The 27,353-nt window shown below is 42.7% G+C and overlaps 1 protein-coding gene across 1 annotated transcript in view; it reads left to right on the top strand.

The window, feature by feature from the left end:
* The first annotated feature begins 1,201 nt into the window (after positions 1 to 1,201).
* B4GALT5 (beta-1,4-galactosyltransferase 5) overlaps positions 1,202 to 27,353 on the top strand; it is an 89,310-nt gene continuing 63,158 nt past the window's right edge. Inside the window, exon 1 of the mRNA XM_080682974.1 lies at positions 1,202 to 1,516. Coding sequence (XP_080539100.1) covers positions 1,402 to 1,516 — 115 coding nt within the window. The 5' untranslated portion in view covers positions 1,202 to 1,401. The remainder of the gene's footprint in view (positions 1,517 to 27,353) is intronic.

Below are 27,353 nucleotides of genomic sequence, written 5' to 3'. Positions count from 1 at the left end.
CTTCTTCTTTAACCATCTATATATATAAAAGCCTAAGTGACCGTCTGACCATTCTATCGTCTGACTGGCAGTTATAACCTGCAATGACCACCAGGGGGCAGACGCTGAACGCAGGAGCTGCTGAGCTGTGGTGACTTGGGAGCTGAGGTTCTCGGGTGATGCACCAGGAACCAGAGAGGAAGGAGTCTGATTCCAGGGTGCATCACCCGAGAACTGCCCTCTTGCAAATCCAGGACCCCTCAGGGGATGTCGGAGAGCCGGTTTTGGCCTGATCCCCGCAGGCCAGGCTGAGGGACTCCACCAGTGCACGAATTCATGCACCAGGCCTCTAGTAGGAATAATAAGAGTACATACCTTAGGGATGTTGGGGGGATGTAATGAGATAAGTAAAACCAAATATCTCTCAGCATGTCTTCATATTGATCACTGTTATCATTACACTTCTTATGATATTGTGGGATGTGAACCCTGCTTAGAATTCCAGCTTCATCCCTGCGCTCTCCCTATCTTACTAGAGTCAACCTGGGGACAGATCAGGCTTTTTAACCTCAGGCCTTTGCACCTGCTATTCACTCTTTTATGTCTCAGTTCATGTCACCTGCTCAGTTTGGCCTTCCTTGACTCCACTGGCCTGTCTCCTGTTTTCTTGCGTTCATATCACTTATCAGTACCAGATATTATGAATTGATCTGTTTTTTTCCCCTCCTGCCATTTGAATGTAAGTTCCAAGAAGACACAGATTTTGTCTGTTTTGTTCTTTGTAGCCTCCCCAGCATCAAGAACGGTGTCTGGCATTCCATAAATGGAGAATTGAATGAATGAGTGAATGGGTGAATGAATGAAAGTGTATAGCGAGCTCCCCATCTACAATCCCAGATCTTGTGCGGCACTTGGCAACCAGCCGCTTCAGACATTGCAGATGGCCCCTCGGGCTCCCGAGTTGGGGGTGCCCAAGCGCGGAGCCAACGCGCACTTGAGCGACGCTCCCCGAAAGCCTGGGCGGTGGCCGCGCCTGGGGAGGGGCTGTCGCCATTTGGCAACGTTCCCCGCGTGCCGCCGATCAGCGGACCCGCCGGGCGTGGGCGCGCGCGCGGGTCTTTGGCTTCGGGGCCGGGCCGCGCTAGCCCCGCCCCGTCCCCGCCGCCCGCCCCGCCCCACCCCCGCTGCCCGCTCCGCCCCTGCCGCTGCGCTCCCTCCGGGCCGCTCCGGCCCCTGCTCGCTTCATGTGTCCCGGCCCGCGGCGGCCGGCGGCTGGGAGCGGCGAGGCGGCGGCCAGTGGCGGCCGGCGAGACCCGGGAGGTGGTGGCCGAGGCCCAGGCGGCGGCGGAGGCCGGGGAGGCGGCGGACGGGAAGCGGCGGGAGCAGGCCCGGCCCGGCCCTCAGGCGGCCGCCGGCTGCAGCATGCGCGTCCGCCGGGGACTGCTGCGGCTGCCGCGCCGCTCGCTGCTCGCCGCGCTCTTCTTCTTCTCGCTCTCGTCCTCGCTGCTCTACTTCGTCTATGTGGCGCCGGGCATAGGTAAGACGGGGGTCGGGGGGTGCCGCTGTGGCCTCGAAGGGACCCCGGGAACCCCCACCTCGTTCTGAGAGGACCCCGGTCCTCGCTGGATCCCCGGCCCGGAGGCGACCCCGAGCCTGGAAAACAGAAAGCTACGGGGACCCCGGCCTGGCCCTCGGGAGACTCCAGGACGTTCCCGCCCTTTGCGCCCCGAAACTCCCTCCCACCCCCGCCGCCTGCTGCCCTGCTAACCCCATCCCCGTGCGAGCGCGACGCTCTTTCACGCAGCCCTCTTTCGTGCCGGGACGCCCCCTTTCCCGCCCTCACCTCCCTAGAACCCTCACTTCCCGCTTCTCGGCTTGAGAACTCCCGCGCCTCCTGCCCCGGGGTCCCCTCAAGCCCCCGTTCCTGGCATTCCGTGCACCCCAACCTCTCCGGCCCGCCCGCGGGTACTCGTCGAGCCGCGAGACCCCGTGCCCGGGTCTGGAGGCGCCCCACCTTCCTGGTAGCCAATCCATCCTCCCCCTCCTGCCTCCCCGTGACTAAACCGTTTTCTGCTCATCACCCTACCCTTTCTTCCCTCCACTTTCCCCTTTACATCCACCTCCAGTCCTCCTCTCAACACACACATTCTCTTCTAAGTGACCGGATCGCTTTTCTCGCCCGGTGGCACCCCCCTTCCTGTATGGACGTCCACTCCCCATTCAATCCACTAACCGCGTGAGCGTCCTGGCCGGCTCCCTATTTTTGCCCCCCCCCGCCCCGTCCCGTCCCCCCCCCCCCCCACAAGGGCACACTTGTCACTACCTCCCCCGCCCTCTTCCGCCTTAACACCCCTCACTACCCACCACCGGGTCTCAAAACCTCATACCCTTCTTCGGTCCTCTGCCACAGTTTCCTCCTGAGTGAAGACTTAAGATGCTGTGGACGCTTTTCCTTTTTCTTTCACTTCTGCCCACTCCTAGCCTTGATGGCAGAAGGTGGCCCTTCAGGATTCTATGGTGCCTGCTCTGGGGTCAGAGGAGACATTTAAATTGGCCTTAGAGAATGAGATATGATAAGGGCCTTGGGGAAGTGGTGTCAGGTGGGAAGGAGGAGAATGGAGAAAAGATGGGATGGTTACTCATTCTTCTCAAAGGCATGTCCTTTAAAGGAAAGACAGCCACTGAAAAAGCTGAACCCTGCCCAAGACTTTATAAGACCACAGAGCAGACATCCAGGACATGACCAGAGATTAGAAAGAACTATAGCAAGAGGGTTAAGGTCAGAGGACATTGAGGTCAGACTTGGATTTGAGTCCCTGGCCTGTATGACCTTGGGTTAGTTATTAAACCTCAGTTTTTCTCCTCTGTAAAATGGGATGCTGATCCTAAACGAATAGTGTTTTAAGGATGGAAGTAGATAAGTTTCCTTTTAAAACACTTATCACTGTACCTGATGCATAGTTTTCATTAAAAAAAAAAAAAACAACTTTAGAAAGAAGGGAGTAGATGAAAGGTTTCAGGAATGTGTTTGCCTGACTTGGCATCACCTTGGGGCGCTAGAGAAAAACTTCAGTTTAGGGTGAAAATGATCAGGAGATGTTGAGGGTGGGGCAAGGAGAGTAAATTCTGCTAGAAAAAGTGGATTATTTGGATGTTAGGAAAAGGTTGATGGTTTAATTAATTATAGAGAAATGCACTGTAGGATTGTAGTAGTGACTAGTGCCTGTTGACTTATCAACACACTGAACTAGCTAAATAGAGAAGAATCTAGATGGAGCAGGAGATTCTCTCCTGATTTTTTTTAAAAGCATATTTCACTTGATGGTTTGTACTATAACTAGGTCTAGGAAGATAGAACAGGCAACATCAGATTGCCCTAGCAGTTTATGAGGTGTCTTAGGAAAAGCATCCAGTAGATAGGAGTTTTGGCAGAACAGGAACAGGTTGAGTAATTAATAGAATTGAGAATAGTTCATTAGCATATTGGATATTAGACTCTGATAAAAATGGGTGTGAAATGATGGATTTGGACCTAGAGGCAGTCTTGAAGCCATAACCCCTTTTGTGAAAGTGACAGGTTATTTCTGCTGTGGGTGCATAAATCAGCCATATCTAAATGGAAAAATGTATCCCACTGGGATAGCAGTCCCCCTTTTGATTAGAAGAATTAGAAGCCAAATTCTCCAACAGAAATGGAACTTATCAACTTAATTAAAATTCTTTAGTGGTAGATTTTTGGGTCAGTGGAACCCCAGTGAAAAGTGATGGGCTTTTACCATGCTTAGATTCCTTTATTACTAATAGGCTGCCAAGCACTTAAATTTTTCCGTGTATCTCCTTAAATGTAAGTCTTCTAAAAGGCAGGTCTGCTTAGGATTTAAATTCTGTTAGTGGAAGAGGATGTGGCGTGGTTTTAGGTTTCATGAAAGCATGGTTACGTTCAGCCAGTTTGGTGGTTTTTACTTCGCTTTCTTGTTAATGAGCTTAATTTTTCAAATGACCAGGTTTGGACAGTGGCGCGGCAAAACTTTTCAAAAGGTTAAGGCAGTCTAGAAAACTAGAAGGTTTTATGTGCTTTGGGATATGAAGACCTTATTTGAGATAATTATTAAAATGAGCTTAGAAAATAACATTAGGTCAAACCATATGAAATTTCTGTTTTGCAGGGAAAATACAGTTGTATATAATGGCAGTTTGGTATGGCTCAACCTAATATACTTCCAAGTAATGACAATTGTTTTCTGGCAGAATGGAAAGTGTCAGACTTGTATTTCCTTCCAGGTTTAATTTTTTTCCAGTCCTCGCTTTTGATTTGCTTTATATACCCTGTGGCCACATTTTGCTCAAGGGCTAAAGAGAAACCAGCACTCCAAGAGTGTTTTATAACTGTATTCAGAAATAGGTAGACTTGAATTTGAGATGAGAAAAATCATTGTTGGTTATAAAAGTTTTAAAGTTGTTCATATAATATAACCCAGCCACGATTTCAACCTAGCCATTAACTTAGTACTTTTGAGATCTAATGTCAGCTTTTAATATCAGTGACTCATAGTTTCAGAGCAAAGGGAAATTTTCCTGGACCTGAGGTCATCTGAAATGGGGTGATGGTACTATTTGACTGAGGAGATTGGATGTGAGGAAAATTACTAAATATGACTATAGTGTATTTGTAACAAATACAAAGTACTCTTAGCTACTTTAATATCCCCATCCCAATCCAAATAGTATTTTTTAAAACATGGCTTCATTGGACATTATGTTTTTGTTGTTAATTCAAAAGTAATGTGTTTTTTTTTTTTTTTTTTTATCAGCTTAGAAATGAAAAGGATGGGACAGAAAGTGTGATGGAAATGGTGGATTTGAAAAAGGAAGAGGAAGGTGATAGGGTGATAAAAATGCCTCCTTTTTCTAGTCCTCTCAGCCCCACAGCATGAGTGATTCTTGTTTATTTAATCACTAATTTTACCTGCACTGTTGAAATCTCCCTGTTCCTTTCAGGGTTCTGAAGAAAACTTTGAACTTATTTATGATCCTTTACCTTCGAAAAGACCTAAGAGCTCAGAGTACTTCCATATTCCAGTCTGACCGGGTCTTTTAGAAGATACGTGAACTATTTATAGATGCATATATGAAGTGCTGATTTAAAAAAACTTTAATTAGTCTATGATGCCATCATGTGGGAAGGTTATATAGAGGTTACTGACCTTTGCAAATTGTTAAATGTTGCCAATTTTGAGAGACTTGCCTGTGCATGGTAAGAGGTAATACTTTATGCATTGATGAAATTTTATTAATTGCAGCTCTACCATTTAGACTAATTTTTCTTTTGTCCTTTGATTATTGAAGAAAGGAAATGGAGAATAGTTTTTCCCTTTTGGCCTGCTTAGTTCCAAGAAAAGTTTGATTTATGGCTGGCTTTTGGAAAGCAGGAACCAGTAATTCTAATCCCACCTGACTTGACCAGATGACCTTGAGCAAGTCACTTGGTTCTCTGATCTTATACTTGGCACAAAAAACAAAGCTGCTTGAAAAACTAGAACTACATCTTAGTCAAAGTTTTAATGAGTTGTTTTTATGTTTGTCCAGTGTGAGAAATAGTATAGAAAGTTGTTTAAATATAGAAAGTTGAGAATTCATTCACACTCTGTACAAATATTTGACCTAAGATTTTAGATAAGATACATGTTTTATATAATCAAATGCAACTTTTTCTAATAACCACAGAAAATTTCAGATTCCCCTCAGTTTAATATTGTATGAAAATAGCCTTTTGTCATTGTTTCTCACATGGAAATGCGCTCTAAATGCCTCAATGCACTTAGTTCCTGAGCTTTTCTGGAATGAAATAAATGTGGTGAAATTTTATTTTAGAAAATTAAGAAGCCTCACCCTGTTAAGGACACCCCTTCTCTCCATATGTGCCTGCATATGCACACTCACATATTTTCTTTGAGTATTGCATCATGTCATTCTTCTTAGAAGGCTGAAGTTATAAATCTGAACAGTACCCTTTTGACCAGGACTTTGGTCATGTTTTATGTTCTCTTTTGCTATGTTGGAAACAAGGTCATGGATTTGGAGTTGAAATGTCTTTAACAGTGAAAATCTGCTAGACTTGGACAATCTTTGGAGGCAGCCGTTCAGACAGTATCAGTTACTTTTCCAGGCCATCAATATTCAAGCCAGTAGACAGTTCTGCTCCAATCCAGTTTCCTATCCTGTGCTTGACAGGCCAGAGGGAGCAGTGTAAAATAAATCACCAGGAAGGAAGGTCTCTTTGTGTTGCCATGACTCTTTTTTTTTTTTAATATATATTTTATTGATTTTTTACAGAGAGGAAGGGGGAGGGATAGAGAGTTAGAAACATTGATGAGAGAGAAACATCGATCAGCTGCCTCCTGCACACCCCCTACTGGGGACGTGCCCGCAACCAAGGTACATGCCCTTGACCGGAATCGAACCTGGGACCTTTCAGTCCGCAGGCTGACGCTCTATCCACTGAGCCAAACCGGTTTTGGCAGCCATGACTCTTTAGAGCTCTCAAGGGAGTAGGAATTCCAAAGCCATAGAAGCCAAAATGCTACTGACCTACTTGCCCCAATTTTACAGTTTCTCAGATCATGGAAGATATGTTGAACACATGGAACCATAAAAAGCAAGCAAAACTTTAGCAAGCAGTAAGTGAGGAATATGATGCTGCTGAGGCCTGTCAAAGAAATAGAGAAAATTGGAGGTTAACGTTGGTTATGATAAAAGATAATCTGAAGCAAACAGATGGGGTGTTGGCTTAAAAGAAATTAATGGCGCTATCATGAGAAGAGGGAGGCTTGTGTGTACTGTTAGTGAAAGGGCAGTTATTCTTTAGTTTCTATTACTAGCCAAATAAAAGAATGCGTTTCTTTACACACTGGTGTTGTGCCTTTTTGGTAGAAGGTTGTGAGAATATTAAAGGAATTTAAGATCTGTGGGTCAATAATACAGTATTTAATACAGTATTTGAAAGTCTACCTATCACATTGCCAACATGGGAGTTATTTGAATTCTAGACTTCTGACTGCTTTTTAAAAATAGATGATCATATAAACCCATGTCAAGTCATTAACTTGCCCAAGCAGAAAATTATAAGATTACTAGACAAGATTACTCACAAGAAACAACTGCAAAAAAATAGAAGATAGTATGTAATAAACTGCTTATTGAATGATACTGACCCTAATGACACAGGTATTCATTCCTTTATTCAACAATTTTTTTTTAGTGTCTCCTTTTATCAGGTACTCTTTTGTGTATTGGGCAGTCTAGAAATGAATATGGTGGAACATTTCTGGAAGTTTTTGTCCTTGTGGTACTTTTATTCTAATGGGAGACAGCCAGTATACAAGATAATTTCAGATAGTGGTGGGAGTGACTGAGGGACTGTTTTAGATTGAGTGGTTAGGGAAAACCTGGTTGAAGAGGTGATATTTGACTTGAAAGGGTAGAACCAGTCACTCACAGGTCTGGGGGTGGTGGTTGGGGTGGGTTTGGGGGTCACTCAGCACATGTAAAGGGCCCTGAGGCCCTGAGGGATGAGCTTGAGTGACTGTGACTGGATTTTGTGAGTGGTAGGATATGAGGTTAGAATGGTAGGAGGGGTCAGGACCCTGTGTAGGCCATGATAGAATAAGACTGAACTTTAATTTAGAAATCAGCCAGACCTAGGTTTGAATCAGCCCTGAGTGGGCAAATCATTTTCAATTTTATCTTCCAAATAGAGTATTACTCTTGTTCTGAGTGTTGTAAGAATTAAATGTAATATGCATGTAAAATGGCTTAACATAGAACTTGACACAAAGCTCCATATTTTTAATTATTATTTATAACATAGGAGATGACCTACTAGATGTAATACTAGTACTACACTGAGAGTTAGGAGGGTTGGGCTCCAGTCTGACTTTACCAGTAAAGATACAAACCTTTACTTATTTTCTCATCTCTGAACTTAGGTAATTGGACAGATTCTAGGGCCCCTTCTAGATCTGATATTAACATGATTCTGAGCAAGTGTGAGTTGAACCTTGAAGTATAAAAAGGAATAGTGACTTCTGTCACTATTAAAAGACACCCCATTAAAAAATAAATTCAGATTTCTCATTCACTTAGTCTCCCACCTCTAATAAAATACTGAGCTGTAGATTCTGTGGTACTGCTGGAATAGTGCAGTGCTTGTAATCATCAGATTTCACAGTTTCACTTTTTGGGGTGAATGGCAAAGTTCATACTGCAATGCTATTGTTTTAGGACATATGAATTTCTATACTGAAGTCTATCTTTGAAATTGTTGTGACAAAGAAAGGAAGGGGAAAAGAAAATTGTGTTGTCTTGGTCAAAGGAAAAAATTAAAAGAATTTTATGGAAATATGTTTTGGATGTTAAGATCCCCCCTCCCCTTTTATCTTCTGGGTAATCCTTCTAAGTTTCAGTTTGCTAAGTCAGTCCTTTCTTCTAGCATCACTCTTTTTCTTTTAAGAATGAAATAGAGCCCTCGACTCAGCTCCTGCCCCATCCTCAGTCCTCTTCTAGTAGGTAACTGGGTGTTACATGAAAATGAATTTTACATTTTGACCTAGTAACTCTTCTTATATTGTGGCTTTATACTGGAGAACATTCATACCTCCTGCGGATCCCATGAATTCAGTGTTTTCCCAAGCATGGGAATCACACTGAATAATTTAAAGTGCTGTCTCTTCTCGAATTCCCCCTTTGCCTCCCTTCTTTTGTTAGTTTGAGTAAGCAATTATTAGACTCTAGGTATTGTTCCTCCTCCTTCCCAGGTTACAGAAATATGCAGGTACTTTGCAGCTATCAGAAGGAAACCTGGTCATTGTTTCTGAGGTACCTTAGTTACTGTCATCAATTATAAACAGTGCTCTGAGGCAATTAGTGGCCTCATTACGAAGATGAAAAACGTTGTGTAGCATCAGGTACAGGAAAGTATACATTGTTGGAAAGCTCAGTGTTCTGTTTCAAAACTTAACCTAGGGTCTACTAGTGAGCACAACTGTTTATTATTATTAAAGAGCTGTAAAACATTTAAATACCAGTAAGAAGGGAACTTTTCTTTACTCTCCAGGTGGTCCTCAAAGTATGATTAATAGACATGTAATCTTTTGCCTAATTCTCATGTTGAACACCCTTAAACTTTGAAAGATGGAAAAACGGGACTATTTTTTTCTCAGAGAACTGCTAATTGACCCATTTTGAGAAGTTCTGCTTTTAGGTGCCAAGACTAAATTGTATTCATGATTGTGATGTTTATATTTTCTGATCAGTAGACTGTTGGCTGATGAAGGTCAGAAAATAGTGTTTTTCTAAATGTGTTGTGATCATGTTTGTGTATCATCTTTTATTCCAGTACAAAAAAATGACAAAATTGCCGATTTAAGGAAGTTAAACCAGATGGAGCAAAGATGATAGTAGACTGGCTTTAGGATTCTTGATGTACTTATTTTGAATCTGTATTTTAAATAAAAGCATTTATTCTTCAAAATTTTTTTACTCTTTTAATTATTTAATAAAAGCTAATTTTATCCATATCCTCATAATTTATAGAGTAATGATAGGGAAGTTTTCTGGATTGTAATTTCTTTGTGCCTAGGATAGTGTCTACTATATTATATGCACTTAAATTATTCAGTGATGTGAGTGAATAGACTGTTTGCCTGGGCAAGTTAGCCTCTTCATTGTTAGATTGCATTTACAATGGGGGAAGGAATGCTTCCTGTATTAATTCTGATTTTGAAGTGACTTGGAATTCATTTTGCCCCAAACTACTTTGCACTTTTATTTTCCTTGCTGTGTGTGTGTGAGAGAGAGAGAGAAAGAGAGAGAGACAAAATCTATATAACATAAAGTTTGCCATGTATTTTGATAATTTAAGTGTGCGATTCAGTGGCATTAATTACATTCACAATGTAATACAACCATCACCACTATTTTCATCACCCTAAACAGAAACTCTGGTACCATTAAGCAATATCTCTCCCCCACCCCCAGCCAATCTAGTTTCTTTCTCTATGAATTTGTCTTTTCTGGATAGTTCATATAAGTGAATCTATACTATTTGTCCTTTTGTGTCTGGCTTATTCCACTTAGCATGATGATTTCAAGGTTCATTTATGTGGTAGCATTAGCATATGTCAGAACTGCATTCTTTATGGCTGAATAATATCCCATTGTATGTACTCATCTGTTGATGAACACTTGAATTGTTTTTACCTTTTGTCTATTGTGAATAATGCTGCTATGAATTTTGGTGTACAAGTATGTGTTTGAGTCCCTGTTTTCACTTCTTTTGGGTATATACCTTGGAGTGGAATTGCTGGGTCACATAGTAATTCTATTTAATTTTTTGCAGACCTGCTAGGCTTCTGCACAGTGGTGGCACCAATTTACATTCCCAACAGCAATGTATGAGAGTTCCAGTTTGTCTACATTCTGGCCGACACTGTTATTTTCTTTTTTTGAGTATAGGCATCCTAGTATGTGTAAAGTTATAGCTCATTGTGATTTTGCTTTGCATTTCCTTAATGACCAATACTCTTGAGCATCTTTCCATGTGTTTATTGGCCATTTGGTATGTCTTGTTTGGAGAAATGTCTATTCTGGTTCTTTGGTATTAAGTATATTTTTTCCTTCTGGTTCTTTGAACACCAGCTGATAATTCTTTATTCACCAGAGCCTTCTGTTTCCCCATGCCTCCTCAGTCCATAGCACAGGCACAAGATGATAGGTAGTGATGAGAAATGGGCTGCCAAGATGGCCCCTCGATGACTAGGAGGTGTGTGAAGTGAGGAGAGGATTTTCTCCTCACCCTCTCCCCCCCTGCCCGATTCCTTCAAAACATTATCAGAAAATGAAGAGAATGCTAAAGAATGAGGAAATAGAAAAATATAACATGTAAAACCTGCTGGACTCCTGCAACTCGCGTGATAAAATTTGGCAATTTGACTTTTTTTCCTGGTATCAGTGGAACTTCAAAAGTATTTATCTAAATGTGAGTGATGTAGTGATTAAAGACAGGTAGGTACTTAGAAAAATTTTATATTTGGGGGCCTGTGATAAAAGAAAAACAGTTACAACTTGGCTTTGCATTTGCCTGATTTGGCTATTTTCTTAGAGTTTTGAGTGATTTTATGCTCCTGGATGGATATGTTCAATTGGGAGTCAGTTCAACTGGTGTTCAGTTGGTGTTAACATCCCTTAATTACCAGGAATAATAGCATTTAAGACAGCAAAAAAAATTTTAAAGAAATTTTTGAAAGGACATTTAGTTTAATGTCTTACCCCATTGGGCCCATTGGTTGTGCCTGTTCTTGGCAGGGATTAGTGGTAGTGGTGGTGTTCATATTTATAGGGAATGTTTCTGTTGTTTATCTCCTGAACAGAGTCATATTGATGGTGATGAACAATGACCTGAGTTTCTTAATAACAGATGCTCTTGGGACCAATGGAGGAGGGATGCATTTATTTACATGCTGAGGTCTCTTCCCTTACATCTTGAAGAGTGTCAGACTTAGAAGACTGGCACTTAGTAGGTGCTCAGGAAGTATTTGTCTGACAAGATGAACCTTGTCTCCTACTCTTCAGTGGCTCTCATTGCTCTTTTTTTTTTTTTAAATAAATCTTTATTCAGATTATTACAATTATTTCTCCTTTTCCCCCCATAGCTCCCCTCCACCCATTTCCCACCCCACCTTCTGCCCTTACCTCCCCGCCACTGTCCTCATCCATAGGTGTATGATTTTTGTCCATTCTCTTCATGAACCCCCCATACCCCTTTCCCCCTGAGAATTATCAGTCCACTCCCTTTCTATGCCCCTGATTCTATTATATTCACCAGATTATTCTGTTCCTCAGGTTTTTAATTCAATTGATTTTTAGGTTCGCTTGTTGATAGATATGTATTTGTTGTTCATAATTTTTCTCTTTACTTTTTTCTTCTTCCTCTTCTTTAAGAATACCTTTCAGCATTTCATATAATACTGGTTTGGTGGTGATGAACTCCTTCAGCTTTTTCTTATCTGTGAAGCTCTTTATCTGCCCTTCAATTCTGAATGATAGCTTTGCTGGGTAGAGTAATCTTGGTTGTAGGTTCTTGCTATTCATCACATTGAAAATTTCTTGCCACTCCCGTCTGGCCTGCATAGTTTCTGTTGAGAAGTCAGCTGACAGCCGTATGGGTGCTCCCTTGTAGGTAATTAACTGTTTTTCTCTTGCTTTTAATATTCTCTCTTTGTCTTTTGCTCTTGGCATTTTAATTATGATGTGTCTTGGTGTGGTCCTCTTTGGATTCCTTTTGTTTGGGGTTCTGTGGGCTTCCTGGACTTGTAAGTCTATTTCTTTCACCAGGTGGGGGAAGTTTTCAGTCATTATTTCTTCAAATAGGTTTTCAGTATCTTGCTCTCTCTCTTCTTCTGGCACCCCCATAATTCTGATGTTGGTACGCTTGAAGTTGTCCCAGAGTCTTCTTACATTATCTTCAACTTTTTGGATTTTTTTTTTTTGCTTTTTGCTTTTTCGGTTGAGTGTTTTTTGCTTCTTTGTATTTCAATTCTTTGACTTGATTCTTGGGTTCCTCTATTCTGTTTCTGGGTCTCTGTATAATATTTTTTATTTCAGTCAGTGTATGTTTAATTTCTAGTTGGTCCTTTTTCATATCTTCGAGGGTCTCGTTATATTTATCGGCCTTTTCTAGGATATTCTTAAAAAGTCTTATAACCGTGGTTTTGAATTCTATATCCAGTCGTTTGTTTTCCTCCATTTCTTTCGTTTGTGATCTGATTCTTTGACCCCGCATTTTCACTGCTTCCCTGAGTTGGAAAGGTAGATATTTGTGCTAGGTTTCCAATATGGCCCAGTGGGTCTGCTTCCCCAGTTAACCTGAGGTGGACACTCTTGGTGCACCCCTTTGTGGACTGTGTGTACAGCCTTGTTGTAATTAAGTCTTTATTGTTGTTGGTATCACTGGGAAGAATTGACCTCCGGGCCAGTTGGCTGTAAGGATCAGCTGTGTCTATGCTGGGAGAATTTCGGTGATGGAGACAGCCTTATAGGATTAGACTTGCCAAATTGCAATAGCCTCTGTGCTCAGCTTGGATGGGGTGGAGTCTCAGTCTTGGCTTCCTGTCAGCCTTGCTCTTGCGCGCATGTGTGCTTTCAGTCCTCCGCCTTCCCCAGCTCGAGTCTCCGCCTGAGAGTCCAGACTCCCCCCACAAGAGCGTGGGTCCCCAGGGGCTCGCCTGGAACTGGGGTTCACTGCAGTCAGAACTGGGGCTCAGTGCCGTCAGGAGCCTCTGACTCCCTTTCACTAGGGAAAGCCTGTGGCAACCTCCGCAGCCTTTGTGCGCACTGGCACGCGCGCGTGCGCACTTTCAGTCCTCCGCCTTCCCCGGCTCCCGAGTCTCCGCCCGAGAGTCCAGACTCCCCCCACAAGAGCGTGGGTCCCCAGGGGCTCGCCTGGAACTGGGGTTCACTGCAGTCAGAACTGGGGCTCAGTGCAGTCAGGATCCTCTGACTCCCTTCCACTAGGGAAAGCCTGTGGCAACCTCCGCAGCCTTTGTGCGCACTGGCCCGCGTGTGCCTTCAGACTTCTGCCTTTCCCAGCTCGAGTCTCCTCCGCCTTCCCCGGCTCCCGAGTCTCCGCCCGAGAGTCCAGACTCCCCCCGTAAGAGCGTGGGTCCCCAGGGGCTCGCCTGGAACTGAGGTTCAGTGCAGTCAGAACTGGGGTTCAGTGCGGTCGGGGGCTTCTTTCCCCCTTCCGCCAGAGAAAGTCAGCCAGGCTCTCAGCCGCCCTTCCTCTCTGCGCGCATAAAGCCCCTTTGCCGTACCTACAATTCTCTGTGAGTTTTTCTCTTTCCTTCTAGTTGTAGAATTTTCACTCAGCCAGCTTTCCTGTGGTTCTGGATGGTGTCCGTTCTGTCTTTTAGTTGTAGTTTTGAAATTGTTGTGCGAGGCAGCAGTTTAGGTGTTTACCTATGCCGCCATCTTGGTTTCTCCTCTCATTGCTCTTAAGATAAAATTCAGCCCTGGCTGGGTTGGATCAGTGGGTAGAGTGTCGGCCTGCAGACTGGAGGGTCTCGGGTTCAATTCCCATCAAGGGCACATGCCCAGGTTGCCGGCTCGATCCCCCATGGGGGCGTGCAGGAGGCAACTGATCAATGATCCTTTCTCATCATCGATCTTTCTATCTCTTTCTCCCTCTCCCTTCCTCTCTGAAATCAATAAAAATATATTTTAAAAAAAGATAAAATTCAAACTCCTTATTTTACCTTATAAGGCCTTTCTTTAGTGATCTGGTCTCCGCCTCCCTCTCCAGCTTCATTGTGCTATTCCTCTCCCTTCCCTCCAGCCTTGTGGGCCTTCATCTGGTTTCCAGCACAGACTAGAGTAGACTCTGTCCTTTTCTTTTTCACTGGCTAACTCCTAGTTAGCGGCCCATCCTCAGACCTCTCATTCATTGTAAAATCCGTGGGCCATGTCTCTCTCTCTCCTTTTAATCCTTATCCGAGGATATTTTCCCCCATTGATTTTTAGAGAGAGTGGAAGGGAGGGAGGTGTGGGAAAGGAGAGAGAGAGAGAGAGAGAGAGAGATATGAGAGAGACATTGATATGAGAGAGACACATTGATTGGTTGCATTCACATGCACCCCAATGGGGGGTCGGCTGGGGTGGGGGAGGAGGGAGGAGGGAGGGAATGGTGATCAAACCTGTAACCGAGGTACACCAGGAATTGAACCTGAGATCCCTCTAACACAGTGGTGGGCAAACTACGGCCCGCGGGCCGGATCCGGCTGTTCTATCCAGTTCTCTTGCTCTCCCCTCCGCTCCTTTACTTTGAATTTATATTAGTTCACACAAACACTCCATCCATGTTTTTGTTCTGGCCCTCCGGTCCAGTTTAAGAACCCATTGTGGCCCTCGAGTCAAAAAGTTTGCCCACCCCTGCTCTAACCACTGAGCAAAACTGGTTAGGGCATGCCATGTCTTGTCTCTCTTGTTCATTGTTGTAGCTCTAGTGCCTAGAACACTGTTTTGGCACACAGTAGATGCTCAATAAATATTTTGTTAAGTCAGTGAAGTAAAGTTGAGGCAGGAAATCTGAGGTCCTAAAAGGTACAACTAGCCAGTCCCCTGCTCATTTGGCTAAGTTAAAGGTTGATGTACTATTAAGACTTCTAGATGAGAAACGAAAAGGATTAAATAAAAACCTGATGGATTTGTAAAAATGTTAATTATAATTGAAAATATGATGCATAGAATAGTTTCAGATCAATTAATCCCAGTGCAATCAGATGTTTGGTTATAGGGGGGCCTGGTTTGTGGGCAGATGACAAGAAGGAGTTTTAAGTTTTATCCATTTAGGATTCAGCATGGACTTTAACCCTTTTAAGTACTTTATATCTTATATAGTATGGGTATGATAATCCTTTAAATTGAAAAAAATCACAAATAAATGTACTAATGATTTATCTTGTATCTAAGCTTGAAATTTAGGTTAAAAAAATGGGTAAATGTAGGAAAACAATCAGTCCTCATTTGGGAAGGGACAGATATAAGAAATCTTATACATTGCTAGGAACCTGGTTTCTGATTTTTACAAAAGTGTTTAGGTTAATGGCTTTGGTATTTTCAAATTTATGATAATAGCTATACCTTTATGTCTTGAATATGCTTGTCTTATCTTTAATTTGAGTGGTAGTTTTTGACTAGGAAATGAGAAATTGTTTTATAGTATACTTCTTTCAAGGATAGATGAGGAAGAAACACTTTATGAAATTGGAAGTGCATATGGATAGTATAGAAAGTAAGTCTGTTATTCATAAATAGCTATATTTAGTGCTCCATATTATAGGATGGAAGATGGAAATAATCTTGCCTCTATTGCTAAGATTATCTATATATATAAAAAGGCAGCTACCGTAACGGCCATAATGACCTAACAGTCACTATGACACCCACCGGACCCGCCGGATAGGGGGTGGGGCCTGAGGCCAACCTCGAGGCCCCTCCCCCCTGCCGGCCTGCCCCTGATTGGACTCTCCCACCTGGATCAAGAGCCGGGCCTGTCCACCAAACGCCCCCTCCCCCTCCCCCGCCGCCAGCCACGCCCCCATCAGCCCACCCCACCACGATAGGCCCACAGCCCCTCCCTCTGATTACCCCCCCTACCCCAGTAGGGGGCAGGGCTGCCCAGCCAACCTCCTGCAACCCCTGATGGGCCCCCACCATCCTGATCGGCCCCGCAGCCCCTCCCTCCAGCTGGCCCCACCCTAGATTGGCCCCCCCCCCACCCCAATCAGGGGCAGGGCTGGCTGGCCAACCACCCATGGTCCTTCCCCCAGACCTCTGGCCCCTGATCGGCCCACCGCCCACAGCCCCTCCCCATGGCCAGCCCTGCCCCCATTCGGCCCCCCAACACCAATCAGGGGCGGGCCTGCTGGCCAATTGCCTGTGGCCCCTTCCCCAGCCGGCCCGGCCCTGATCAGGGGCCCTGATTGGGCCCTGATCTAGGCAGTCTGGCTGGCCAACCTCCTGCCATCTCCTCCTCCCAACAGGCCCAGCCCCGATCCCGAAATCGTGCATGGGGCCTCTGGTTTTTCAATAAAAGCTTGAGCTTGACTAGTGTCAGGCTGGCACCCATAAGTTGCTTTATCTGAAAGGGACAGGTGGAATCTTTCATTGTGAAGTGTGCAGTGTGCAGTGTGTGTGTGTATATGTGCGTGTGTGTGTGTTGTGTGTCTGTGTGTGTGTTGTGTGTCTGTGTCTGGAATCTGAATGTGTCTGAATGTGAGAGTGGCAGGAATATGAAATGTTTTGACTTTGGTGTTGGTTTGATTTTCTGTTTCATTGTTGGCTTGGCATGCCTGGCTTTTTCATTCTGGCTTTAAATATCCAGAAATCTTAAGATTTGTGTGAATTAAAAGATTTGAATTTCATTTGTCACTAGCGATAAGAGGTATTTTTTTGGTTGGCTTTATGTTTAAGATAATGTTTTTCCTTAATATTTTTTTGTTATAGAAAATTGAAACTTACAAAAGTAGAATGAATAGTGTAATGGACCCCCATGAACAGAGGTAATTTTTTTTTTTTACATATTTTATTGATTTTTCATAGAGAGGAAGGGAGAGGGATAGAGAGTTAGAAACATTGATGAGAGAGAAACATCGATCAGCTGCCTCCTGCACACACCCCACTGTACATGCCCTTGACTGGAATTGAACCTGGGACCCTTCAGTCCCACATGCCGATGCTGTATCCACTGAGCCAAACCAGTTAGGGCCAGAGGTAACTTTTTGATGGGACCTTTATATTTATAAAAAATATAAAGGTGATAGGGCCCAAAGGATCCCCCCAAAAAACAACAACAAAGCAAAACAAAAGTACAAGCTTTGGCTGATTTATCTGGATTTTAAAGCTTTTGGATGATTGGAATTCATTTTTGTTCAGATGTCTTATTGATCCAGTTACTGGAATGAGTATTTCTTAATATGTAAAAAGGGAAGACAGTCTATGAACACATGATTACTGTGATGTTTATTTTATTTGTTAAAATTTTTATTTATTGATTTGAGAGAGAGAGAGATTGACCTGTTCCACCCTTACCCACACTCATTGATTGATTCTTGTATGTGCTCTGACTAGGGATTGAACCCACAATCTTGGCATATCTGGATGATGCTCTAACCAACTGAGTTACCTGGCCAGGGCTACTGTGAGGTTTAAAGAAGAGGATATTTGTCAGATATTTGCAAGTCTTTGTACTAGATACGTAATTCAACAGATAAATGCCTCCTTCCCCATTTACATTTCCTTATCACAGTGCTTAGTTGGAACAGAGAGAAAAGGGGAAGAAAAGATACTTCCTGCTAGTGTTAGCAATTCTGATGAATTGGTACTTGGGAGAGCAGGGCTGAAACAGTTAATTACAACACATTTTTTTCCATTACCCTGTCCTTCGTATGAACCCTGGAAACGTAGATCTGGAAGAACAAGCAAGGGTCAGCATGTTTGTGAAGGATAAGCCCTCCCATGCTGTGGTGGTACCTGTGCTGAGCTGGAGGAGCAGGTGCTATAGCTGAGGATGCTGAAGGCTCTCAGGTGTTCTGGGAGCAGAGGATTACTGCTGGTGTGTGTACCACCTGTGTTCTTTTGGTTCCCTTGGGCTTTTTTTTTCTGAGAATATATTGCTAATTTCTGTAGCTATTTACACCAGCTTTGACCAAAGCTAAGTGCAAAGCTTGCAACAGAAAGAATGGCAAAAATACCTCTTTTAGGACTTGTTTTGGCATAGCTTTTGTGGTGTATGTTTAGTAACATTCCCCAGTAGCCACAAATTAAACACTACTACCAGTTTGAGTATTGTTAGTTCTATTAATTTAATAGATCTGTTATTAAAATAGCAAAACAGTCTGCATGGATTGAAATTACTGTTTTAGGTTGTGTATTGTATGTGTGAAAAACTGAGTCTTTTCATTGTGATACTATTTTTTTTTTTTAATCCTCACCAAGGATATTTTTCCATTGATTTTTAGGGAGAGTGGAAGGGGGAGAGACAGAGAGAGAGAAACATCAGTGTGAGAGAGACATATCAATTGGTTGCCTCCTGCATGCGCCCAGACGAGGGCCTGGGCCAGGAGGCTGCAACCAAGGTACGTGCCCTATACTGGAATCAAACCCCAGATCCTTCAGTCCGCAGGCAGACGCTCTATCCACTGAGTCAAACCAGCTAGGGCTCATTGTGATATTTGAACAAACACAGATTATTTACGTAAGCTTGTGTCATCAGAAATATCTCAGAATCATGTTTAATTGGGATCTAACAAATGTTGCCACCCTGTTCTGTTGAACAATTTTTAAAACTATAAATCAACTTGAAGAATGATAAAAGGAAATTAAATAATTTATTCATAATCTTTTAATCACAAGTGTTTTCTGTCTCATCTTTATACACACAGATATTTGAAAAATTTGCACCTTAGGAATTGCTAAGCTGAGAGAACTGATTTTAGAAGGGTAGTAGTAATCTAGTGTTTGTGCTAGTATAACCTTTTACAATTTCTTTGCGATTACATTTTTTCCTGGTTAATTCTGCTTGCCCACTAGAACTCAGCATAGTGCCTTGATATAAGGTTATTTTTGGCAAGAAATTCTTGAAAGGAAAGCTATAAAGAAAATGTACTTGCTGTTTTTACCAACATATGGAAAACTTGGTGGGAAATTCTAGCCCCTTTGGTACAAGTTGATTAAATCTCATTCCTAAATATTATTAATAAAATTAAATAGAATTTCCAAATGTCTTTAAATGTTCTAACAATATGGCTACTTTAATATGAATGTATAATATTTTCTCTGTCTCTCTTTTGATTGGATTCTACAAAGTAGAAATAAAGGCTTTTTCAGAAACCTATTTGTACTTAGTGCTTATTTTTCCCCAGTCTGGTATTTTTTTTTGCCCCACTGTAAAGTATATCTATCAGTATGTACCCATACTTTTTAATTTTTAAAGCTTACTTATTTTTATCACTATGGGCTTGTGACTTTAATGTTATTATCATTATTTATGTTCATGCTCAATTGTCCTGATTAGGCCAATAGGAACCTCTTTGCCCTGACATCTGTCCTTTTTACACATATCCACATTCTTTAACATTTCCTTACTTCCTGACATAACAAGATGTTATAGGCACATTTGTGCTTTCCTTATCCCAGACCTAGAATCGCCTATTTCTCCACAGAACTGATTCTTTTTAGTGGAGAATGGGTATTTAGAAGTCAAGATCCGGGTGCCAGGTGCACTCAATGCTATTGGAGTGTTGTGGCTTCTAGGCTATCTCAGTGTATGGAGCTATGGAATATATCCATGCATACAAATGCACATATTGGCATCTATATTTAATTCTACCACATATATATGGAAATTGTGAGTTCACACCAATACCTACTATTTAAATCCTACACCTCGGGGTTCATTCTCGCTTTCTTCCTTTCCATATTTGTAATTTCTCTCTTTGACAGTGAGAATCCTAACTCCTATTTTCCTTAATATATTTGATCAATCCCTGTATGTAACCATGCTACTCTATTCTCAGTCCCTTTTTGGACATTCTTCTCACCCCAAACATATTTCAGTTCTCTTTGCTGGGCTGTCCTTCCTCCTCACTCCTCTTGACCTCCCACACTCTGCACCAGGCCATCTACCAGCATGGGTGCCCTCCTTACCCCACGTGGGCTCTGACACCCTGTGCAAGGCTGCTCCTTCTTCCCTCTGGGACACTCTTCTGAGCCCTGCTTGTACTCTGGTACCCCACCCTGACTCCCTCCTCTTCCCTGCTGGATGTTCTCCTCACTCTTCTTGGCTGTGACACCTCATGCATTATGCAGCCTTCCTCATCCTGCTATGCGTAGACATCCCACTGTGGCGCATTGGTTTTTCCCTGGCTGTCCCTGGCACAGACACATTGTTTTGGGAAGAAAAGGTAAAGGTGAAGGGGTTTAGAAATCTTTTTGATTAGTAAATTCCCTTTTTTTTTTGGGAGGGGGTATTATTTTTCCTAACGATGTCACCTAGTTTTGCATTCTGAAAATATAGTCACCATACCTTTCTGAAAAAATTTTTAGACTGCTTCTCTGTCTCTCGATGCACAGGATAATCTTGATTTCTTCCTATAAACTGCACATTTTTAGCTAACCAGAGTGTGACAAAGTGAAACATTTAGCTCACATCATTACAGTGAGTCTTTTTCCTCCTCTTCAATCTGTCCTATGACTTAGATAGGGACTGTGGTGTGTGAGAAAGCCTATTTCCCAGAAGTGACTAATACTGGTCATTAGTTTCCATTTCTGTTTCTCCCTTTCCACATCTTCAGTCCATCTTCCTGTCTCCCAACATGGCAGTAGCAGCAGGTGCTGCTTCCATTTGTTGAGCCCGTTCTATAGGTGTTTTGCATCTATTATCCTATTATTCATTAACCCCTAGCCCTGAAATGTAGTGTTTACAGATGGGGAGACCAGGCTTGTAGAGCTTAATAATTTATTCAAGGTCACATAACTTGTGAGGGGTGTAATTTGAATACAAGCGCTTGCTTTTTTTTCTTTTTTCTAGAGCCTAAACTCTTTTTTTTCTTTTAATCTTTATTGTTGAAAGTGTTACATAGGCCCTTCTTTTTCCACCATTAACCTCTTCCAGCCCACTCCCATCCTCCCCTAGAACCTAAACTCTTGAATAAGTCTATGCTGCCTCTATAGGATCAGGATACATTTGATTAGATCGAGTTTTTCACTCACTGTTTTCTATTCCTTTTAATTTAAGAAGAGGAAATGGAAACTCTTGGAAGTTATAGTTAGAGGAAGAAAAATAGATGCTATTAGCTGCCTAGAAACAATGACCCTTAAATGACTATATTACTGGATTAGGCTGTAAGGAGTGGTAGTAGGTGTGAAGCCTAGATAAGTCTTTTTTTTTTTTTTTCTGATTTGGGGACAATTTCTGCCTTTATACAGAAAGGGCACTTTGAATTATGAGGATCAAAACTTTTCTAACTTCCCTTTGGAAATGTGAAAATTAAGGTCTTAAAGTATACTTAAGCTCTTCGATGCTTTCTAAGAAAGAGCAGCTTAGACTTCTGCTGAGCTTACTTTATCAGCCTATCTCAGGTCTGTTATTTTTGTGTGTGAATGGAGTGATGTGGCTCCTTGTTAGGTTGAAAGCGGGTGTCCATCATGTGGTTTTGACATACTTTCTAGGTGCAAAGATTTTGTCCCCCTTCACATCAGCTCTCCCTTGTGTCTGGTGTTAGCCATTTGGGAGGGAGCTGTATGTAATTGGGGAACTTCCCCCCAGGCTACTCCTTAGCACAGAGTTGTTCTCTAGGCAAAGCTGCAGGCCTGTCCTGGAGTCACTGCTCTAACTATGGAGCTGAGCTAATCATATCTGAGCATAAACACACTGTCAGCCAGGCTTTTGGAAGTAAGCTTGTTTCTTAATGATGTATAACTGTGAGATAGTAAGTATATCTATATTCATTTCTCAGTCTCCTAGATATAAGAGTAATAGACTTTCTATCTATCAACTAGTGGCCCAGTGCATGGATTCGTGCACATTGAAAGGAAATTAATTAGAAAAAAGATTCGTGTGGTAATTACGTTACTGTAAAAAATTACATGTCAAAATAGTATATATAACATAGTATTATAAAATTAAAATACGCATGTGATTGGCACCAGCGAGAGCTTTACATGTATCGTGCATGTGCAAGTCAACGTTTATTTTTAAATTGCCAGTGCGTGTCATATGTACCAGTCGGTCGGTCGGTCGGATGGTTGGACGGACGTACAGTTGGTCACTTAGCCTTTTATATCTCTCTATCACTCATCTGTGTTGTGTTCTGTTTAGGACAAAGGGAATTTGCCTGTACCTGGGAGATATAAACCTCAATGAGCTCTGGCCCTGGCTGAAGTTGCTCAGTGGTTAGTGTCAGCCTGTGTACCAAAGGGTCTCAGGTTCAATTCCCGGTCAAGGGCACATATCTAGGCTGCAAGTTGATTCTGGCCGTGGTCAGGGTGCATGCTGAGGAGGCAACCAATTGATGTGTCTTTCACGTCGATGTTTCCCTTCCTTCCTCCCTCCTTCCCTTCCTTCCACTCTCTCTAAAAATCAATGGAAAAACAAAACAAAAAAACGAAAGAAAAAGAAATAAACCTTAATGAGCTCTGGAGCCACATCTTCTGAGCTCATGTCCCAGCTCTCTAATTTGTGACTCTGGGCAAGTTTCTGAGCCATTCTGTTCCTGTATCAGGTTTTTCATGGGATGGTAATAATTCCTACTTCATAGTGAAGTGGTTAGCAAGGTCCCTGGCAATGGTGAGCATATCAAATAAGTGATAGTTGCACCTGTGATTGATATTCTGCCTGTTGGGAGACTGTAATCGTAGGTGTGTTTTCGGGACTAAGTCCATATATAGAATATAACAGGATCTGAAGAATTACAACATAAAAGAATGGGAGAGGATAATCAAGATTACTGGAACAACTGTGTTTTACAGATGGGGAAATGGAAACTTAGAGGTGGTAAAGGATTTACTCAGTCTTCCAGGCAATATCAAGACTAGAAATGATTCCCAGTGAGTTATTAAACCAAGGATTTTCATAAAGTTGGCATTGGGTAATGATAGTGATGATGATGATGATGACAACAACGACGATGACATCAGGATTCTTTTTTGATTGGGGGTGAGGCAGAGAGAGGTTTGTGTGTAAATAGAAAAAGCACTCTTAACATACTTATTGGTTTTGTAATGTAGATTACAGTGAATAAGTTAAAAAAAACTTGGCAGATAGGAATACACTGAAGATAATAAGAAAGCATGATTATAGGGGGCTTGGGTTAAAACAGTTGAATTATTTACTGTCTGTTATCCTTACAAACGTGTGGTAAGTGGAATGTCAAGGTGTTTTGTTGCTTGAAAAACCAGGTTATATGTATCTTTGGGGTGAGCAGCAAGATTAAAATAGGTACAAAGGGCTTTGTAGCTCCTTAATCAGAGTACGATGGGGATCATTGTAGGATGGTATGGCTAGTGTTTTGTTTTTGTTTTTTCCCATGGTAGTTTTTATTTATTTTGGGTTGTAAATATAATATATTCAATGTATGAAATTTGGAAAATACAGCAAAGCATAAAGAAAATAAAGACAGCCTAAAAATCTCATAACCCCAAAACAGTTAATTCACTATTAACATTTGGGTGCTATTTCTTTCTCGGTATATGAAATTTTTCAGAAACATAATTGAGCTCAAGTTATATGCCAACTTAAAATGTTAAAAGTGGTCCGTGAGGTCCGAAAGGTTGGCGACCGGTGTTCTAGAGGCAGAATGACTATCAAGTTTTCAGTCCTAAGAGAATGTGGACTTGACCATATGCCATAGAAGAACATCCTTTTGAGTGTATTTTATGTAGTAGTAACGTCTAAAGCAGACTGATTGTGCTACACCTTAGTTTTTATCAGAATGACTCATTTTCCCATCAATAGGTAGTCTCAGAAATGAAAATAATAAATTACTTGATCCTTAAGGAAGTTTTGCCTGGTTCGACAAGCACCATTTTGATCACATAAAACTCTTTTCTGCTGAGTAATATTCTAGGACCAGTATACAGGCACAGTCTGCTAATTTATGTTAAATTAACTGATTTCCAGATAAAGCCAGGTAACTACAGTTCACAGCTGAGAGAGCAATCCATTTTTGCCAAGAAAGATTCGGTTTGGTCTTACGCAGAAAGGAAAGCCAAATATTCAAGGAATATATAGTATAGAATTCAGGGGTCCTCAAACTACGGCCCGCAGGCCACATGCGGCCCGCCGGGTGCCGCTGCCTGTCCTGCTTAGCAGCCGACTCGTCCCGGGCCCACAGTGCGCATAGGAATTTGTTCATAGTTTTTTTTAAAAAACTATAGTCCGGCCCTCCAACGGTCTGAGGGACAGTGAACTGGCCCCCTGTTTAAAAAGTTTGAGGACCCCTGGAATCCAAACATGAGGATTCTTCATTATTTTTCTAAGATTGACTCCTTCTCACCAGAGACTTAAAGATTGTTCAAAATACAGCTTTGAAAAATAGTGGGTTAAAAATAGCACTTGTTTTTGGAGGGGGAAATGAGCATGGGGATTGACTGGGAAGGGGCTTGAAACTTTCAGGGTTGATGGGAGTGTTTCCCATCTTGATAGGGATTTGGGCTACACATGTGTGCATTCTTTTTTTTTTTTTTTTTTTAAATATATTTTATTGATATTTTACAGAGAGGAAGGGAGAGGGATAGAGAGTTAGAAACATCGATGAGAGAGAAACATCGATCAGCTGCCTCCTGCACACCTCCTACTGGGGATGTGCCTGCAACCAAGGTACGTGCCCTTGACCGGAATCGAACCTGGGACCCTTCAGTCCGCAGGCCGACGCTCTATCCACTGAGCCAAACTGGTTTCGGCCATGTGTGCATTCTTTAAAACTCAGCAATGTACTAGTATACTTACTCATTTTATGAAATTTTATACCAAAAAGTTAAAAATGTATCCAAATATTGATCTTTTATTAATGATGTGTACTTAGATCTCTGCAATTTACTTGGAAATGCATGAAAAAATAAGATGAATTAATGAATGTGATAAGAAAATTAAGAGCATATAGCTGTTCACTAAAATTCTTTCAACTTTGCTGTACATTTGAAAATTTTTATAATAAAACTAGTGGCCCGGTGCACGAAATTCATGCACATTAAAAGGGGATTAATTAGAGGAAGTAATTTAATATTGCTATTTGCCCTTTCTCTATAATAGAAGTGTCAGAGATGAAAGAAAATTAGTAAAATGTATATGAAAACCTTCCTACTGTCAGAGTCTGGGGCACACCACGGGACCCAGAGTCAAGTCCCCGCCCACCCACATGCGCCTCAAAATCACGTGAGACCCAGACCCGGCCACACCCCCCCATTGGGCTAGATCCAGACCTGGCCAGTCCCACCCTTGTCAGTCCCCGCCGGGCAGGGTATGTAGCCTCAGGTCCCCTGGCCTGGTGCCAGGATGGGGGGCATGGCCTGAGGCCCCCTGTCAAGCCCCACTGGCAGGGGGGCGCAGCCTCAGGTCCCCCGGCCCGGCACTGGGAGGGGGCACAGCCTCAGGTCCCCCGTCAAGCCCTGCTGGGCAGGGGGCGCAGCCTGAGTTCCCCTGACCCAGCACTGGGAGTGCACCTTGAGGTCCCCCGTCAAGCCCTGCTGGGTGGGGAGCATGGACTGAGGTCCCCTGTCAAGCCCAGCCAGGCAGGGGGACACAGCCTCAGGTCCCCCAGCCCGGTGCTGGGGTGGGGAGTGGCCTGAGGTCCCCAGTCAAGCCCCGCTTTGCGGGGGGGGTGCAGTCTGAGGTCCCCCGCCTGGTGTTGGGGTGGGGGGCGCGGTCTGAGTTCCCCCGACCCAGCGCTGGTGGTGCACCTTGAGGTCCCCTGTCAAGCCCTGCCGGGTGGGGGGGCGCAGCCTGAGGTCCCCTGTCAAGCCCTGCCAGGTGGAGGATGTGGCCTGGCGCCCCCCCCCCCCCCCCCAGTCAAGCCCCACGGGGGCGGGGGAGGGCGTAGCCACAGGTCCCTGCTGATTGCTCTTTAAGGCTCCTTATGGGAACTTGGCTTCAGCTGTGGGTGCAGCCATCTTTGTGATGGAGTGATGGTCAATTAGCATATTCCCTTTTTATTAGATAGGATGTTGGTTAAAAGGATGTTATACATTAGTACCTTTAAGGTTCTAGTTACAATTATTGGGCAGAAATGGAGCCATTTGAATCTGATACTGCCTTGATCATTTTAACTTTGAGATTGCTCGAGAAAGAGCTAAGAATTGTTGGATTCTTCATCTTTACTATGTTAAAGATCTCTCCGTTTCTTTCTCATTGAGTCCAAAGATTATTTTTGTGATTATTGTACTGTCCTGGAAATGACCAAGTGGCATAAACCTTATATTATTGTCAAATCGGTAGCACCTGTGTTCATTTCTACATAGAAGATCTATGGATACATAAACACTATTTTGCCAAGACACTTTCCAAGGCTGGCACTCAGTACAAATCTATACTTTTCTGTTCATCTCCCTTACTCTCCATATTTTAGTCTAGGTATTTTCTATTGTCCTGTCTTCTAGTTCACTAATTCTCCTTTTTTTGCTGTGTCTAATCCAGTATTAAATTCATCTATTAAATTAATTGCAATTATTGTATTTCTCAGTTCTAGAATTTTTATTTGAAACTTTTTCTAGATTCCAGTTTTATAGTGAAGTTCTCCATACCCCTGCCCCCATCTTTTTCTTTATTTTTTTCCTGAATGTAGTTATTTTTAAAGCTCATGAGTAATGGCTCCAATATCTATATCACCTGTGGATCTTTTTCTGTTGTCTGGTTCTTTTGCTATTCAGTCATTTGGTCCCATCTCTTGGCATGCCTGATAATACCAGGTGTACCGGTTAATAATGCGGATTTTGTAATCAAAGAAAACACGATAATTTCAAGAGAAACATCAAAAGTGCTTTATTCAAAGTAATGTCCATTGCTAGCTACACATTTCCCTCATCTTTCAGGTAATTTGTGGATACCGTCCCAATAGAACTTTTCTGGTTTTGAGGCAAACCATTCAGAGACCCAATTTTCCACTTTTTCGTACGTTTTGAAGTGCTGCTCAGAAACTGCGTGTGCCGTCGATCAGAACAAGTGGTGATGTGAAGGAGCAAGGTCTGGTGAATACGGCTGGTGGGTTAATACTTCCCAGGCAAGATCTTTTAACGTGTCTTTAACTGGTTTTGAAGTGTGTGATGGT

This window comes from Plecotus auritus (genome assembly GCF_963455305.1).
Source record: "Plecotus auritus genome assembly, chromosome: 8".
NCBI lineage: Eukaryota > Metazoa > Chordata > Mammalia > Chiroptera > Vespertilionidae > Plecotus > Plecotus auritus.
This window is presented reverse-complemented; position numbering and strand designations above follow the sequence as displayed.